The sequence below is a fragment of the Coregonus lavaretus genome (assembly GCF_964263955.1).
Source record: "Coregonus lavaretus genome assembly, contig: SUPER_9_unloc_1, whole genome shotgun sequence".
NCBI classification, from domain to species: Eukaryota; Metazoa; Chordata; class Actinopteri; order Salmoniformes; family Salmonidae; genus Coregonus; species Coregonus lavaretus.
In genome coordinates this window covers 965,120-981,078 of record NW_028167182.1, presented here as the reverse complement: position 1 = coordinate 981,078, position 15,959 = coordinate 965,120, and the positions used below count along the sequence as shown (strand labels likewise).

Genomic DNA, 15,959 nt, shown 5'->3' with positions numbered 1-15,959 from the left:
TTTCCATATGGGGGTGTATGACCAACCACCCAATCCGAGAAGGCCCATATTAAATGGATTTTTCGAACAGGGAGTCGGAAATGGGGCTTGCTCCGTCCGCTCCACGCATCGACCCGGTATTGCAGTACCTCCGGGAACGGTGCAACACTTTTCTCCCATTGTCAAGGAAAACAACTACACGGAGGTAGGTAAAACAGCCAGCAGAAGAAGAGAGGGGAAAAAAAATTTCCAAACTGAAAGAAGGGCGAAGCGCTTTTCGTGCGGTCCAGCGTTTTCCCGCCCTTTTTCTTAAAAAAAAAAAAAAAAAAAAAAAAAAAAGGTTATTTGGTTTGGCATTCACCAGGATAGTGTCTGTCTGTCTGTCTGTCTGTCTGTCTGTCTGTCTGTCTGTCTGTCTGTCTGTCTGTCTGTCTGTCTGTTTTTCACCAAAAAAAGAACAAATACTTCACCAGGATAGTGGGTCTGTGTCTGTCTGTGTGTTTGTCTGTGACTTTTTCCCCTGCACAGCCCCCGAAAACTTGGCGAGTGGGTTCGGGGACAACCCGCGAGAAGCCGGCCTTGAGTAAACAGAGTGCATCTCGGGCCCCGACCTCTGACTTCCATACGACTCTGGTTTCTCTTCATTACGCACAAGCCTTTCGCCTTTTACTAAAGACTTCCGTGGAGAGGAACACTTACGAGTTCAACGTATTTTTGGAGGGGCTTTGCTTCTGGCAGAGCCCGATATCTTGTTTCAAGAGAAATCAACAGAGACGGCGTCTGCCTGCCTGCCTGCCGCGCAGACGCATTAGCGACTTTTTGGAGAAACACTTGACGCATTAGCGACTTTTTGGAGAAAAAAACACTTGCCTGTCGCCATGGAAACGTGGAGTGGTGGCGATGGGAGGAGCACACTAGCCAAACCGCTGAGGTCTCCCGAGACCCCCGGGCGCCCGGCGGGTGCAGGGTTCAATTTGTGGGTTATCGCTTCTCGGCCTTTTGGCTAAGATCAAGTGTAGTATCTCGCTGTACTTGATTTTGAGAAGTGATCTGAAAATGGTGCTTTGTTAAAAATTGTTTTTTCCTGTTTCACTATTGTTTTTTGTCCTGGTAGGTGGTGGTTTGGTGGTGGACTACAGGTGCACCAGCATCTGTAGGGTGAGTTAAGTGTTTTCTTCCTTTCTTTAATTATTTATTTTCTTGTGTTAGCTTGTTGTTGTGTGTTTTTTGTGTTTACTTTAGAAAAAAACCCAAAAAAATATTATCTGTTCTGTGTTTGCTCGTTGTTGTTTCTTTTGTTATTCTTATCTTTCTTATTTTTTGTTCTTTGTGTTTCCCCATCCTTGTAGCCCTAGTTTCCCATTAGTTTTACCCCTTTGTTTTCTGTTTGTGTTTGCTAGCTTGGTTGGCTTGCTGGCTGGCCGGCCTGTCTAGCTTTTAGCTTGGCTGGCCTGCTAGCCTCCTCGCCCCTTAGGCTTGGCAGGCATTGTTTGTCCCTTTCTGTTCGTATTGTACCCCCCCTGTAACCCATCCATACCCCCTCAAATTGTATTTCCATCCCCTGAACTTTCCCTTGTCTTGGTTTGTTTATTGACTTTTGTGTTCACTTGGGGGGCCATTTTGTTGGCTGGCCGGCCTGCTAGCTGGTTAGCTTAGTCTGGCCTGCTGGTGAGGCCTGCTAGCCTTCCTCGCCCCTCAATTTGGCTTGTTTTGTGAGTATTTGTTGGTTTTTTCTGTGTCCTGTCACCCCATCCATATTATTTCCCTCGTTTTATACCCATTTTCCACTCTTGTTTGTTTTGTCATCTGGGAGGTTTTGCATCCGGCCTGCTAGCTTGTTAGCTTAGACTGACTTGCTAGCACGGCCTGCTAGCCTCCTAGCCCTTGTACATTGTTTGTTTGGTGTGTTTTTTGTATTATATTTCCCATCCTTCCCTCGTGTCCCTCTTGTTTGCTTGTTTGATTGTTTGTTTGTTTAATTTGTCAACTGGGAGGTTTTAGCACCCGGCCTGCTAGCTTGTCAGTTTAGTCTGACTTGCTAGTGCGGCCTGCTAGCCTCCTATCCCCTGTAAATTTGTTTGTTTGGTGTGTTTTTTATTATTTTTCCCATCCTCCCCTCGTGTCCTTTTGTGTTTAGTTTAAACCCCTTCCCCCCACAGTCTTTCCCTATTGTTGATAAGTTTAGTTGGGTGCTGTGCTAGGTAGTTTGTTTTGTGTCCCGGGAATTGGTAGGCCCTGTTAGCTTAGCATAGCTGGGCCTGCCAGCCTCCCCCACTATTTTATTGTGTCTTTTTTTTTTATCACTGGTGTTGGGTTAAAGGGAGTGGGCCTCCATCATGTCAGCAGCACAGGCTGGCATGCGGAGGCACCACGCCGTGCGCCTCCTGTTAAAGGAGAAGGGAGGGAAATTAATGGAGTTATCCCGGTTGGATTTCTCCAGAAAATTCCTCCAAAAGGAACTCCGTTTCATTCCTGCGCAGGTGAACTGCATCCTAACCCTCCCATATGGGAAGGGTTTTGATGTCAGTTTCGCCGACGCCAGCTTCCTGAGGGAGTTCTGGGGGAAACTCCAGAACTCCCAGAACAAGCAGGGATCCCTCGCAGCAATGTTTGAGGTGATTAAGCTGACGGATAATAGCATTAAAACTGTTATTATCCGTATGTACAACGAAACGGTACAGCCGGAGGACGTTGCAGTATGGTTGGGCAGGTACTGCAACGTGAAGGGGCCCCTGACCCAGGTGAAGGATCCCGACGGGATCTGGACAGGGGCCTGGAGGGTGACTGTCCAGCAAAGGGAGGATCCCGGGGGCTATGGTGGGTTGAAAGCCATCCCATCCACCATAGTCCTCGGAGAGAACAGGGGCCATGTTCACTACCAGGACCAGCCCAAGCTGTGCCGTAAGTGTGGTGAACATGGCCACCTAGCAGACGCCTGTGACAAGGTGGTCTGCATGAAGTGCCGGGAGGTGGGCCACCGCTACGAGGATTGCACGAATGGAAGGTCGTGCAACCTCTGTGGCGAGCGGTCCCACCTCATCCGCAGCTGCCCCTCCTCCTGGGCCAATAAGGTCAGGGCTGGCAGGATGGAGGCGGCGGCTGCGGACCGGGCTTCCGAGCGCCAGAAGAAGGAAGCGGCAGTTGCCAAGGTAGCGGTAGTGGAGGAGGTGGTAGAGGAGGTGGTGGTGGCGGTAGCGGAGGAGGTGGCGGTAGTGGAGGAGGTGGTGGCGGTTGTCGAGGAAGTGGTGGCAGTAGTGGAGGAAGTGGTAGATAAGGTGGAGTGCGCGGAAGGTGCGGTGGTGGGAGAAGTGGGAGTGGAGGCAAAAACCCTCCCCACCCCAACCCCCCCGCCCCAGACTGAAGCGACCTCTGAAGGAGAAAGGGCCGAGAAAGACGGCTCTGGAGAAATGTTGAGTGAGAGCTCCCCAAGTGGGTCGGACAGCATGATGACAGTGTCGGAAACGACACTGTCAAGCGGAGAGAGTGTGGGAAAGGTGGGAGAGACCCTGGGCGAACACCTTCCCCTAAGGAAGAGAAACGCCGAGGAGCTCTCCGACCCCGAACAGGGCGAGGAAAAAAAGGGGAAGTTGGAGTGGGAGAGCTCCCAGGGGGAGGATGAGTCCAGGGTCTTCCCATCAAACTCCCCCAACCAAGAATCGTTTTTAAACCCTGTTTTTACCTCCTCTCCCTGCCATCCCCCCTTACCCCGCAGGGAGAGAGAGACAGCTTCTAAAAAATAACCCCTTTTAAACTGTTTTAATGCCTTCTTTCTTCTTTAGCACTGTTTTTACTAACCTCTTTTATGGCTTTTAACATCACCACTATAAATGTTAGAAGTATAAAGACCGAATTAAGAGCACAATCTGTTTTATCCTTTTTAGAAAGTTTTAACTCAGATGTGTTTTTATTACAGGAGTGTGGTCTACCCTTTTTAACCTCTTACAGCAAATGGGAGAAGAAGTGGCAGCACGGGCCCTCCATTTGGAGTGGTTCCAATTTTAATAAAAACGATGGTGTTGCTATTTTAATCAAGACCCCACAGGTGGTGGTGAAGGGGAGCACAGTGGTGGTTGGGGGACGTGCTCTTTTAGCCAAATGTAGTTTTATGGGGAGGGATTTTAACGTGCTAAATGTGTATGGTTTTAATAACAAACATGACCGGTGCGCACTTTTAGAAGACCTGCAGTCCCACATGCTGGGGAGGGATCCTCTAGTGGTGGGTGGGGATTTTAACTGTGTTTTAAGTAGAGCAGACAGGAGAGGGGCGGGAGAAGATTTTAAGGTAGATAGGTCTAGCGTTTTATTGCAAGGGTTGTGCAGGGATTTTAAACTAACTGACTGTTTTAAAACCCTGCATCCAAGAGAGGAGGGCTTCACCTGGACCAGTGGTGACGGCACCAGAGCCTCTCGCATTGACTATCTGTTCACCCGCGACTGCCCGCCAACTGATGCTAGAATAACCCCTGCTTTCTTCTCAGATCACGTGATGCTGACGTGCACCCTTTCACTAACTTCGGGTGTGACTGTAGGAAGAGGGCCCTGGAAACTGAACTGCTCCCTTTTAGAAGATGATAGAGTAGTTAGCCAGTACAGGGAGCAGTTCAGCCAGTGGCAGACGTTACAGGACTTCTTTGACACACGAGCACAGTGGTGGGAAATGGTGAAGGGTAAGACGAGGACCTTCTTTAGAGAGATAGGAAAGAGAAAAAGTAAAGAAAAAGATAGACGCATGTTGGGACTGCAGAAGCGACTGGAACGTTATTTTAACCTAAATCAACAGGGCTTTGATTTTAACCAGGAAATAAAAGAAGTTAAGAAAGAGATGGCATTTTTAGCAGAACAGAAGAGTAAGGGGGTTATTTTAAGAAGTAAAGAAAGGGAATTAGAAGAGGGGGAGAAATGCACGAGGTACTTTTTTAAGAAGATAGTTAGTAAGGGTAGGATAATGACAGGGTTAAAGGACAAAGATGGGTTTTTAAAAACAGACACAGAGGGTATAAAAGAGGTAGTCGAGGATTTTTATGGGGAACTGTTTGGTTTTAAAGATGTGTGTGAGGAAACAATGGAGGAGGTTTTATCATACATCGACAGAATTTTACCCAACACAGACGACCTAATAAAAGACCTGACGATGACCGAACTGGACAAAGGACTGAGACATTTTAAAGGGGGTAAATCACCGGGGGAGGACGGCCTCCCTTTGGAGTTTTATCTGACCTTTTGGGATGTTTTAGCCGACGAACTTCTGACTGTTTTTACTGACTTTGAACACCTTGACAGACTACCTGACAGTTTTAGAACAGGGATAGTGACTCTTTTACATAAGAAAAATGACAGGACTGACCTTAAAAACTGGAGACCGATCACCCTTTTAAACTTTGACTATAAACTTTTTACCAAGGTTTTAACACTCAGAATGTCTTCTGTTTTAGGGGAGGTGATCCACCCGGATCAAGCCTGTGCCATTCCAGGAAGGAAGATCACGGACAGCCTAGTACTGATCAGAGATGCCATCTGTTATGCGAGAGACAGAAACATGCGGCTTATAGTCCTAAATTTAGATTTTGAGAAAGCTTTCGATCGGGTCTCGCACCAGTACCTCTTCAAGGTACTGCAAAAAATGGGATTTCCTGAAAGGTTTCTAGCGTGGGTGGGATTGCTGTATGGGGACATCACCAGCAGAATCCTTGTAAATGGGCATTTGTCAAGAGCAGTGGGAGTACACTGCGGCGTCCGTCAGGGATGTCCATTATCTCCCCTCCTGTTTGTGGCCTGCATAGAACCACTGGCACAGGTCTTGAGAAGGGACCAACGGATCAGTGGGGTGGGAATCCCGGGGAGTGGGGGGATGACCGCCAAGTGCGTTTTTTACATGGACGACGTCAACATTTTATGCACTGACCTTTTATCTGTTGACAGGACTCTGGACAGGACTGACTGGTACGGACGAGCCTCTGGGGCGAGACTGAACAGAGACAAGACAGAGGCCCAATTTTTCGGACCGTGGGCAGACTCAGACTTGACAGGACTACCACTGACTGTTAGGATGACGGACATTAGGGTTCTAGGGGTTAAATTTGACAGGGAGGGAGGTGGTAGTGGGAATTGGACCGGGACTTTAGGGACAGTTAGACAGAGACTAGGGTTTTGGGGACTGAGACAGCTGACTTTTGAGGGCAAGGTTTTAATCATCAAGGCTGTGATTTTACCTGTGCTTTTATTGATCAGTTCTGTTTTTATCCCCCCACGAAAAACTCTTTTAGCTCTGGACCGGATGTTGTTTTATTTTTTGTGGGGAAGCAAGTGGGAGAGGCTGAGGAGGGAGGTGGTAAAGAGGCCCAGGTTCAAGGGGGGGAAAGGCTTGCCTGACCTCTACTTGTTCCTGGGCAGCCGCTACACAGCTTTACATCTCACTCTTGCCACCTCCCCGGTCAGCAACAAGACCCAGGCCCTCGCACGGTTCTGGCTGGGGTCTTACCTCAGGTCTCTGAGGCTGATCCCAGTCGACCTGCGAGCCCCAGTCTCTTTCCTGCTCCCCACACACTATGCACAGCTCCAAAAGTTTTTAAGACATTTTAAACTGGAAAAAGAGCCTGTCACTGTTTTAACTAAACACCGCTCTCTTCTCTCTCTTGTGCAGGAACGGGAACCGGTGTGTCCAGTGCGCGGGCTTGCTGTAGGCGAGCCCTCAACGGTTTGGCGCAACGTGTCCCATCCTGCTCTGCTGAATCGGCACCGTGACCTGTCCTGGATGGTCGCCCACGAGATCCTCCCGGTCAGGGCCGTTATGCACTCCCGGGGCATGGCGAGGACATCCGCGTGCCCCCGACCAGGCTGCGGCCAAGAAGAGTCGGTGAGGCACTTGCTCTGGGAGTGCAGAGCCGCACGGGACCTGTGGAAGGAAGCAGGCCCCCTGATCTCCCCACGCCTGCCAGCAGGGGAGGACCTAACGCCCCAGCTCGTGCTGTATGGGGTGGGCCGAAGGCCTATAACAACAAAGGCCTTCGCACAACTCTGGCCCACCCTCACGTGTCTGAAGGACGCACTGTGGTCCTCCCGCAACCTGCTGGTAGGGAAACAGGTTGAGACCACCCCCCAGGCAGTGGCTTTGGTAGCCACGGAAGCCCTGGGGTGGTACGAACGACAGGGGGCCTCGACCCCAGGCGAAGGGTCCCCCACAACACCCAAGGTCCCGGCGGCCACGGCCTGACAGCGCTGCGGCGCCTAGGGCGATGCGCCTAGGGGAGGAGTCTCCTCTGGGCCCCGACGGACGGGTACGGAGTTGATTCAGGAAGAGCAAGAGGAGGCTTTTTCGATAAGGACTCACCCCGTTTTTGTACAAAAGACCGAAGACAGCTTTTTTAACAAAGGGACTTTTTGACAGGCTTTTTATGTCTTAAAAACTGTTTTAACTTTGTTAAATCATGTACACACATTTTAAAATGGCTTTTACTAATTGGCTTTTACAGGAATAGGTACTTTTATGTAGGATTGTTTTATTGTTTTAAATAAACAACATGTACCTTTTAAAATGTAACTGTAATGTAATGCTGGTTTTTAATGCACTTTATGCCGTTTTTATGTGTGTAAATGAATTTCAAATGTGAGCTGTTTTAAAGGAATTGACAAATAAAAACTTTTCCAAAAGAAAAAATCTGTTCTTATCAGTTTAATATCTGATACGTCCCCCATTGGGGGACTACATATTAAATGGATTTTTCGAACAGGGAGTCGGAAATGGGGCTTGCTCCGTCCGCTCCACGCATCGACCCGGTATTGCAGTACCTCCGGGAACGGTGCAACACTTTTCTCCCATTGTCAAGGAAAACAACTACACGGAGGTAGGTAAAACAGCCAGCAGAAGAAGAGAGGGGAAAAAAAATTTCCAAACTGAAAGAAGGGCGAAGCGCTTTTCGTGCGGTCCAGCGTTTTCCCGCCCTTTTTCTTAAAAAAAAAAAAAAAAAAAAAAAAAAAAAAAGGTTATTTGGTTTGGCATTCACCAGGATAGTGTCTGTCTGTCTGTCTGTCTGTCTGTCTGTCTGTCTGTCTGTCTGTCTGTCTGTCTGTCTGTCTGTTTTTCACCAAAAAAAGAACAAATACTTCACCAGGATAGTGGGTCTGTGTCTGTCTGTGTGTTTGTCTGTGACTTTTTCCCCTGCACAGCCCCCGAAAACTTGGCGAGTGGGTTCGGGGACAACCCGCGAGAAGCCGGCCTTGAGTAAACAGAGTGCATCTCGGGCCCCGACCTCTGACTTCCATACGACTCTGGTTTCTCTTCATTACGCACAAGCCTTTCGCCTTTTACTAAAGACTTCCGTGGAGAGGAACACTTACGAGTTCAACGTATTTTTGGAGGGGCTTTGCTTCTGGCAGAGCCCGATATCTTGTTTCAAGAGAAATCAACAGAGACGGCGTCTGCCTGCCTGCCTGCCGCGCAGACGCATTAGCGACTTTTTGGAGAAACACTTGACGCATTAGCGACTTTTTGGAGAAAAAAACACTTGCCTGTCGCCATGGAAACGTGGAGTGGTGGCGATGGGAGGAGCACACTAGCCAAACCGCTGAGGTCTCCCGAGACCCCCGGGCGCCCGGCGGGTGCAGGGTTCAATTTGTGGGTTATCGCTTCTCGGCCTTTTGGCTCAGATCAAGCTTGGTACCGAGGTGCCCCAAAGCCCGCTGAGTCAGGAGGTCGAAGGAAGGTAGGAGGGAGGAGGGTGCTTAGCCTTTTGGATTTCGAGGGAGCCGGATTTTTTTCGGGTTTTCATTTTTCATTGGCTTCTTTGGATAAAGAGAGCTTTTTTGGTTAAAAGATGGAGCAGCAGAAGCCAATACCAGGGATGGGTTTGGCGAACACGCTAAGGTTTTCCTGGACGGACAAGGAGATGGAGCCGTGGGGAAGGGAGACGTTTGGGAGAAATATACTGATGGGGTGCCTGAAGCTACAGGTGAAGGATGTTCTCTGTCTTCAGGGGAACCCGTTGGAGAACTCATATGATGTGACTTTCCACTTGGAGGAGATGCATGACAGTGTGATGAAGAAGGTGAGAGAAGGGAAAGGAGCAAGACCTCTGTGCCATTACGAGGTGACCAGCCTGGCAAGGAATAATTTCAGGGTGGTCACCGTAATGATGTACAATCCGCATGTGAAGGATGAGGAGGTGAGGGCCTTTCTGGGGAGATATGTTGATAACGTCTCCTCAGCGAGGTACCTCAGGGACTCCCTGGGATTCTGGAACGGGAGGAGAGGGTTCCAGGTGCTTCTCAGGGAGGATCCGAAGGGTTTGGGTGGCTACCTCCATCCTCCGGCAATGTTCTCCCTGGGGGCTGACAGGGGGACATTGTTTTATGCCCGTCAGCCTCCGTTCTGCAGGCGGTGTATGGTATACGGCCATATCCTGGCCTCTTGCAACAACAGAAAGTGTAGGTTCTGTGGGTCGGGAGAGCACGAGGCCAAGGATTGTGACGAGCCCAAGGCTTGCCATGGGTGTGGCTCGGTAGCACACCTGTGGCGTGATTGCCCGACTCGTAAGAGGTCGTATGCGTCTGCAGCTGGAGGGGGAGCGGGGGATGGGGGGAGAGGAGAAAGTAAGGGAGCGGATGACAGTAATGGCACAGGGGAAAAGAATGCACAGGAAGAGGACGGGAGGAAGGAGGCTGCGAGAGGAGAGGGGCGAGGAGAAGAGAAGGCTGGAACAAGTGGAGAGGAGGGGAAGGAGGCGGAAGGAGGTGAAGGAGCGGAGAAGAAGGAGGCTGGGGCAGTGGAGAGAGAGGAGGAGGAGGAGGAGGAGGAAACGGTGACGGGAATGGAAGGAGAAGCAGAGACGGGACCAGAAGAAGGAGCGGAGAAGGGAGAAGGAGTGAAGGAGTGGGGGGACAGCGTGATGGACAGCATGTCGAGCGCCTTGGTTGAAGAGATGAGGGGAATGGTGGAGGAGATAGCGGAGAAGGGGGGTGGTGTCTCCCCGTTGCCTCCAACACCAAAGAAGAAGAAAGGGAAGAGGAGGGGGGGCTCGACAGGCTGTGAGGGGGAGGGGAGTGGGGGAGGGGGGGTAGGGGAGGGGTTGGCCAAGCGAGGGATGGGGGAGGGAAGAACGCCCTTGTCCTCGTTGGTTTCCTCAGCCCCTCAATGTTTGGTGGAGGGTGACTCCCAGGGGCTGGTTCAGGCCTGGTTGTCTGAGGGGGGATCTCAACTCCTGTTTGGGGTGGGGGGGTCCCCTACTACGAGCTCAGCAGCCTACAGGGAGGGAGGAGTGGAGGGTGTTGAGGGGGAACCCAGGATGCAGGGCTTTACAAGGCTTAACACTATGCCTGCATCCTGGGTTGGAGAGATGGGGGAGGACGGGGGGACGTCAGGAGAGGAGAAGACGTCCCTGCCGGACGAGATGGAGCAGGGGAGCATCGGGTGAGTATCCTGTTTTTGGGTTTGTTTGGTTTCCATTTTGTTGATGTGAAGTCTATTTTATAATGGATCTTTCTGTTAATATTTTCAGTTTAAATGTAAGGGGGTTGAGGGATTTTGTTAAGAGGAGGGCAGTTTTTAGTTTTTTGGAAGGGGTGGGTTTTGATGTTTGTTTTTTACAGGAGGTTCACCTGAGGGATGGAGGGGATGTTGAAAGGTTTAAGAGGGAGTGGGATAAGGGGGAGTCAGTTTGGGGTATAGGTGGGGTTCATTCAACAGGGGTGGGGATTTTGTTTGGGAATAGGGAGGTGAGAGTAGAAGATACTTTTGTTGTGATACAGGGCAGGGTTTTGGGGGTGGATGTTACTTTTAGGGATAGTAGGTATAGGTTAGTGGGGGTGTATGGGCCACAGGTGGCGGCAGACAGGAGAGAGATGGTGGACTGTCTGGCGCCCCTGTGTGTTACAAATAGGCACTTGGTGATAGGAGGGGATTTTAATATAGATTTAGGGGTAGGGGGGGATAGCAGTGCAGGAGCCATCACCGGGCTGATGGCTTGCCATGGTTTGGTTGATGGTGGCCTGCACACTACTCCGACAATGGCTGGTCCCACGTGGCGCAACTCCCGGGGGGTTGCGCGGAGGCTGGACTACATTTTTATATCCAGGTCTTTGGGTAAGTTGTCTGGGCGGCTGTTGCCTGTTTTCTTTTCAGATCACGACGGGGTGCTCCTGCAGGTGGGGTCGCCAGTCTGCCTCTTCGGTAGGGGGTACTGGAAATTAGATCGGGATGTGTTGGAGGAGCAAGTTTTCGTTGACGCCTTTTGCATTTTCTTTCGGAGGATGGAAGGCCTCCGGTCCATGTGTGAGGGGGTGTTAGAGTGGTGGGATTTAGTTAAGGTTAGGATTAGGGCCTTTATAATAGGATATTGTAAGAGGGAAAAAAGGGAGGAAAGGAGGGAGGTGGATCGTATCCAAAGGTTGCTCGAACTCGAGTACGAGGCAGGCAACCTCGGCGGGTCGATTGACTGGGAGAGATCAGCAGCCCTGAAGGCGCAGCTCAGGGAGCTGCAGGAGCGGAAGGCTCGAGCTTTCCTGGAGCGTGCGCATAATGGCTTTCTTGAACATAATGAGACTTGTTCCGCTATGTTCTTTAAGTCGGTTAGGAGTAGACAGAGTAGGAAGGTAATGAATGGGGTTAGGGAAGAAAATGGTAGGATAGTCAGAGAGCCAGAGGAGATGGTCAGGGTGACAACTGACCATTTCCGAGGTTTATTTAAGGAGAGGGAAATAGATGTAGAGCAGGGAAATGTGTTTTTAGAACACTTGTCCCGGCGTTTGCCGGAGGACATTAGAGAAGCGATGGAGGCTCAGATTTCCCTAGAAGAGGTTGAGAGCGCTCTTAGGAGGATGGGAAAAGGGAAGGTGCCCGGGATGGATGGGTTGCCGGCCGAGTTTTATCTCAAGTTTTGGGGTATACTTGGACCGGTGGTCCTTGAAGTCTTGAAGGCCATCCTTGGGACGGGGGTCCTGGGGGGATCAATGGCTGTTGGTGTGCTGTCACTTCTTTATAAGAAGGGGGAAGTAACAGACCTTGGCAACTGGCGGCCGTTGACCATGCTGTGCGTAGACTACAAGATACTTGCAAAGGTTTTAGCAGACCGGTTGCGCACAGCCCTTCCCTACGTCGTCCACGAGGATCAGACGTGCGGGGTAGAGGGTCGCTCCATTAGATGGAACCTACAGTTGATCAGGGACTCCATCGCTTGGGTAGAAGATAGAGGGTTGCCTCTAATGGTAGCAGCGCTAGATCAGGCGAAAGCCTTTGATCGCGTGAATAGGTCTTTTCTATTCAGGGTGTTAGGTAGATTAGGATTTGGGGATGAGTTTATAGGATGGATCCGTACATTATATGTCGGAGCGGGGTGCCGGGTTAGCGTAAACAGTCACTTGGGTGACGTTTTTGACCTCGAGTCTGGGGTCAGGCAGGGGTGCCCGCTCTCGGCTCTCCTCTTCGTTCTGTACATGGAGCCTCTGGGGGCTGCCATTAGGGCAGACACAGGGGTGGAGGGCTTGTTGATTCCTGGAAGCGGTGGGTTGCGCGTCAAGTTGACGCAGTACGCCGATGACACTTCCTTGCTGCTTTGCAAGGACTCGTGCCTGACAAGGTCCCTTGCCATTATTGGGGACTTCACCCGGGCGTCGGGAGCGGTTCTTAACCACGCAAAGTCTTCCGTTAAGTTCTTCGGAAGATGGCGTGGTAGGACGGATGTGCCCGGGGGGTTATCTCTCTGTAAGGGGGCCCTGAGGATTCTCGGGGTCCATTTTGAGACCTCCGGCTCAGCGACGCTGAACTGGAACATGGGTATCGCAGTGGTACAGAGGAAGCTAGCGATGTGGAGGGCTAGGTCATTGTCCTTTATAGGCAAGGTCCTGGTTCTCAAGGTGGATGTATTGCCGTCTCTTTTGTACTTGGCATACATCTACCCATTGCCGGCTTGTCTGAGGAGGCCTCTGGTGAGGCTAGTGTTTCAGTTCATGTGGGGTGGCAGGTACGAGTGGGTCGCCAGGGAGCGCATGCTCTGCCCCATCGGGGAGGGAGGTAGGGGGGTACCACATTTCCCCCTCAAGCTGGACACAATTTTTGTTTCTTTTCTGTTGACGGAGCTTGCTAAGCCGGTAATACACCCGTCCGGTTACCTCCTGCGGGTGTTCTTCTCGTATCAGGCGAGAAGCGTAATGGTGTGGTCTAACGCGGGTCCTCGGGCGGAACAGCTGCCGTGGCACTTCGGCCATGCGGCCAAGTGGCTGCGTGCACACCCCGAGGTTGAAGTTGCCCGAGTAGGTTTAGACCACAGGCACCTGTACGAGGAGGTCAGACAGGCAGGGAGTCTGGCGCCGGTAGTGGGCATCCCGGCAGTGGTGTGGGAGGGAGTGCAGGCGCGGGGCCTGGACAATAGGCTCAAGGACCTGAATTGGTTGAGCCTCCACAAGTGTTTGCCGGTACGGTCCATCATGTACCGACATGGCTTGGCGCGATCCCCCACCTGCCCAAGAACCTCTTGTGGCGGGGAGGAGACTGTGCGTCATGTATTTTGGGACTGTGCCTTTGCCGGAGTAGTATGGGCTAGGGCACAGGTGTTGTTAGGAAGGGTAAGAGGGGATTTTGTGTTGACGTGGGCGAAGTTAGAGAGGGGTGTAGGGAGAGCGAGAGGGACAGGGAGGGATAGGTTTCTGCTCTGGCTTCTCATGAGTCTCTTTAAAAGGGGGCTGTGGGAAGCCAGGCAGAACATGGTCAAGACAGGGAGAGATTGGGGGGTGGAAGGGGTAGTGAGGAGGGTGGAAGGAGATTTGAGGGGGAGGATGAAGAGGGAGGAGAGGAAGTGGGGGCAGCACGCTGCCCGGGAGAGGTGGAAAGGGGGTTTAGGGCTGGGGTTAAGTTAGATGGTTTAATGGGGAGTTTAGGGACGGGGAGATATAGGGAGAGGTAGTTTGTAGGATGACGGGGAGGGAAGATGCTCCCCTGAGTTTTTGTTTGGGGTTTGTTTTTGTTTTGATTTAAAAATGCCAATATTATTTGAGTGGGAATGGAATGTATGATTTTGTAAAGTATGAATGGCATTGAACGTAATAAATAATTTTTTCAAAAAAAAAAAAAAAAAATCTGTTCTTATCAGTTTAATATCTGATACGTCCCCCATTGGGGGACTACATATTAAATGGATTTTTCGAACAGGGAGTCAGAAATGGGGCTTGCTCCGTCCGCTCCACGCATCGACCCGGTATTGCAGTACCTCCGGGAACGGTGCAACACTTTTCTCCCATTGTCAAGGAAAACAACTACACGGAGGTAGGTAAAACAGCCAGCAGAAGAAGAGAGGGGAAAAAAAATTTCCAAACTGAAAGAAGGGCGAAGCGCTTTTCGTGCGGTCCAGCGTTTTCCCGCCCTTTTTCTTAAAAAAAAAAAAAAAAAAAAAAAAAAAAAGGTTATTTGGTTTGGCATTCACCAGGATAGTGTCTGTCTGTCTGTCTGTCTGTCTGTCTGTCTGTCTGTCTGTCTGTCTGTCTGTCTGTCTGTCTGTTTTTCACCAAAAAAAGAACAAATACTTCACCAGGATAGTGGGTCTGTGTCTGTCTGTGTGTTTGTCTGTGACTTTTTCCCCTGCACAGCCCCCGAAAACTTGGCGAGTGGGTTCGGGGACAACCCGCGAGAAGCCGGCCTTGAGTAAACAGAGTGCATCTCGGGCCCCGACCTCTGACTTCCATACGACTCTGGTTTCTCTTCATTACGCACAAGCCTTTCGCCTTTTACTAAAGACTTCCGTGGAGAGGAACACTTACGAGTTCAACGTATTTTTGGAGGGGCTTTGCTTCTGGCAGAGCCCGATATCTTGTTTCAAGAGAAATCAACAGAGACGGCGTCTGCCTGCCTGCCTGCCGCGCAGACGCATTAGCGACTTTTTGGAGAAACACTTGACGCATTAGCGACTTTTTGGAGAAAAAAACACTTGCCTGTCGCCATGGAAACGTGGAGTGGTGGCGATGGGAGGAGCACACTAGCCAAACCGCTGAGGTCTCCCGAGACCCCCGGGCGCCCGGCGGGTGCAGGGTTCAATTTGTGGGTTATCGCTTCTCGGCCTTTTGGCTAAGATCAAGTGTAGTATCTGTTCTTATCAGTTTAATATCTGATACGTCCCCCATTGGGGGACTACATATTAAATGGATTTTTCGAACAGGGAGTCGGAAATGGGGCTTGCTCCGTCCGCTCCACGCATCGACCCGGTATTGCAGTACCTCCGGGAACGGTGCAACACTTTTCTCCCATTGTCAAGGAAAACAACTACACGGAGGTAGGTAAAACAGCCAGCAGAAGAAGAGAGGGGAAAAAAAATTTCCAAACTGAAAGAAGGGCGAAGCGCTTTTCGTGCGGTCCAGCGTTTTCCCGCCCTTTTTCTTAAAAAAAAAAAAAAAAAAAAAAAAAAAAAGGTTATTTGGTTTGGCATTCACCAGGATAGTGTCTGTCTGTCTGTCTGTCTGTCTGTCTGTCTGTCTGTCTGTCTGTCTGTCTGTCTGTCTGTTTTTCACCAAAAAAAGAACAAATACTTCACCAGGATAGTGGGTCTGTGTCTGTCTGTGTGTTTGTCTGTGACTTTTTCCCCTGCACAGCCCCCGAAAACTTGGCGAGTGGGTTCGGGGACAACCCGCGAGAAGCCGGCCTTGAGTAAACAGAGTGCATCTCGGGCCCCGACCTCTGACTTCCATACGACTCTGGTTTCTCTTCATTACGCACAAGCCTTTCGCCTTTTACTAAAGACTTCCGTGGAGAGGAACACTTACGAGTTCAACGTATTTTTGGAGGGGCTTTGCTTCTGGCAGAGCCCGATATCTTGTTTCAAGAGAAATCAACAGAGACGGCGTCTGCCTGCCTGCCTGCCGCGCAGACGCATTAGCGACTTTTTGGAGAAACACTTGACGCATTAGCGACTTTTTGGAGAAAAAAACACTTGCCTGTCGCCATGGAAACGTGGAGTGGTGGCGATGGGAGGAGCACACTAGCCAAACCGCTGAGGTCTCCCGAGACC

The 15,959-nt window shown here is 50.7% G+C and overlaps 1 protein-coding gene across 1 annotated transcript; it reads left to right on the top strand.

The window, feature by feature from the left end:
- Nucleotides 1-1,071: 1,071 nt before the first annotated feature.
- LOC311135517 (uncharacterized protein) lies at nucleotides 1,072-7,275 on the top strand. The gene is made up of 2 exons (XM_084200862.1): nucleotides 1,072-1,137; nucleotides 6,620-7,275. Exon 2 carries the CDS (start codon nucleotides 6,731-6,733, stop codon nucleotides 7,187-7,189), a length of 459 nt encoding a protein of 152 aa, XP_084056988.1. The 5' UTR covers nucleotides 1,072-1,137; nucleotides 6,620-6,730; the 3' UTR covers nucleotides 7,190-7,275.
- The last annotated feature ends 8,684 nt before the right edge of the window (nucleotides 7,276-15,959 follow it).

Bases quoted from the DNA above. Each gene is read 5' to 3' on its own strand.
- LOC311135517 (XM_084200862.1), top strand. From the start codon at position 6,731: ATGGTCGCCCACGAGATCCTCCCGGTCAGGGCCGTTATGCACTCCCGG.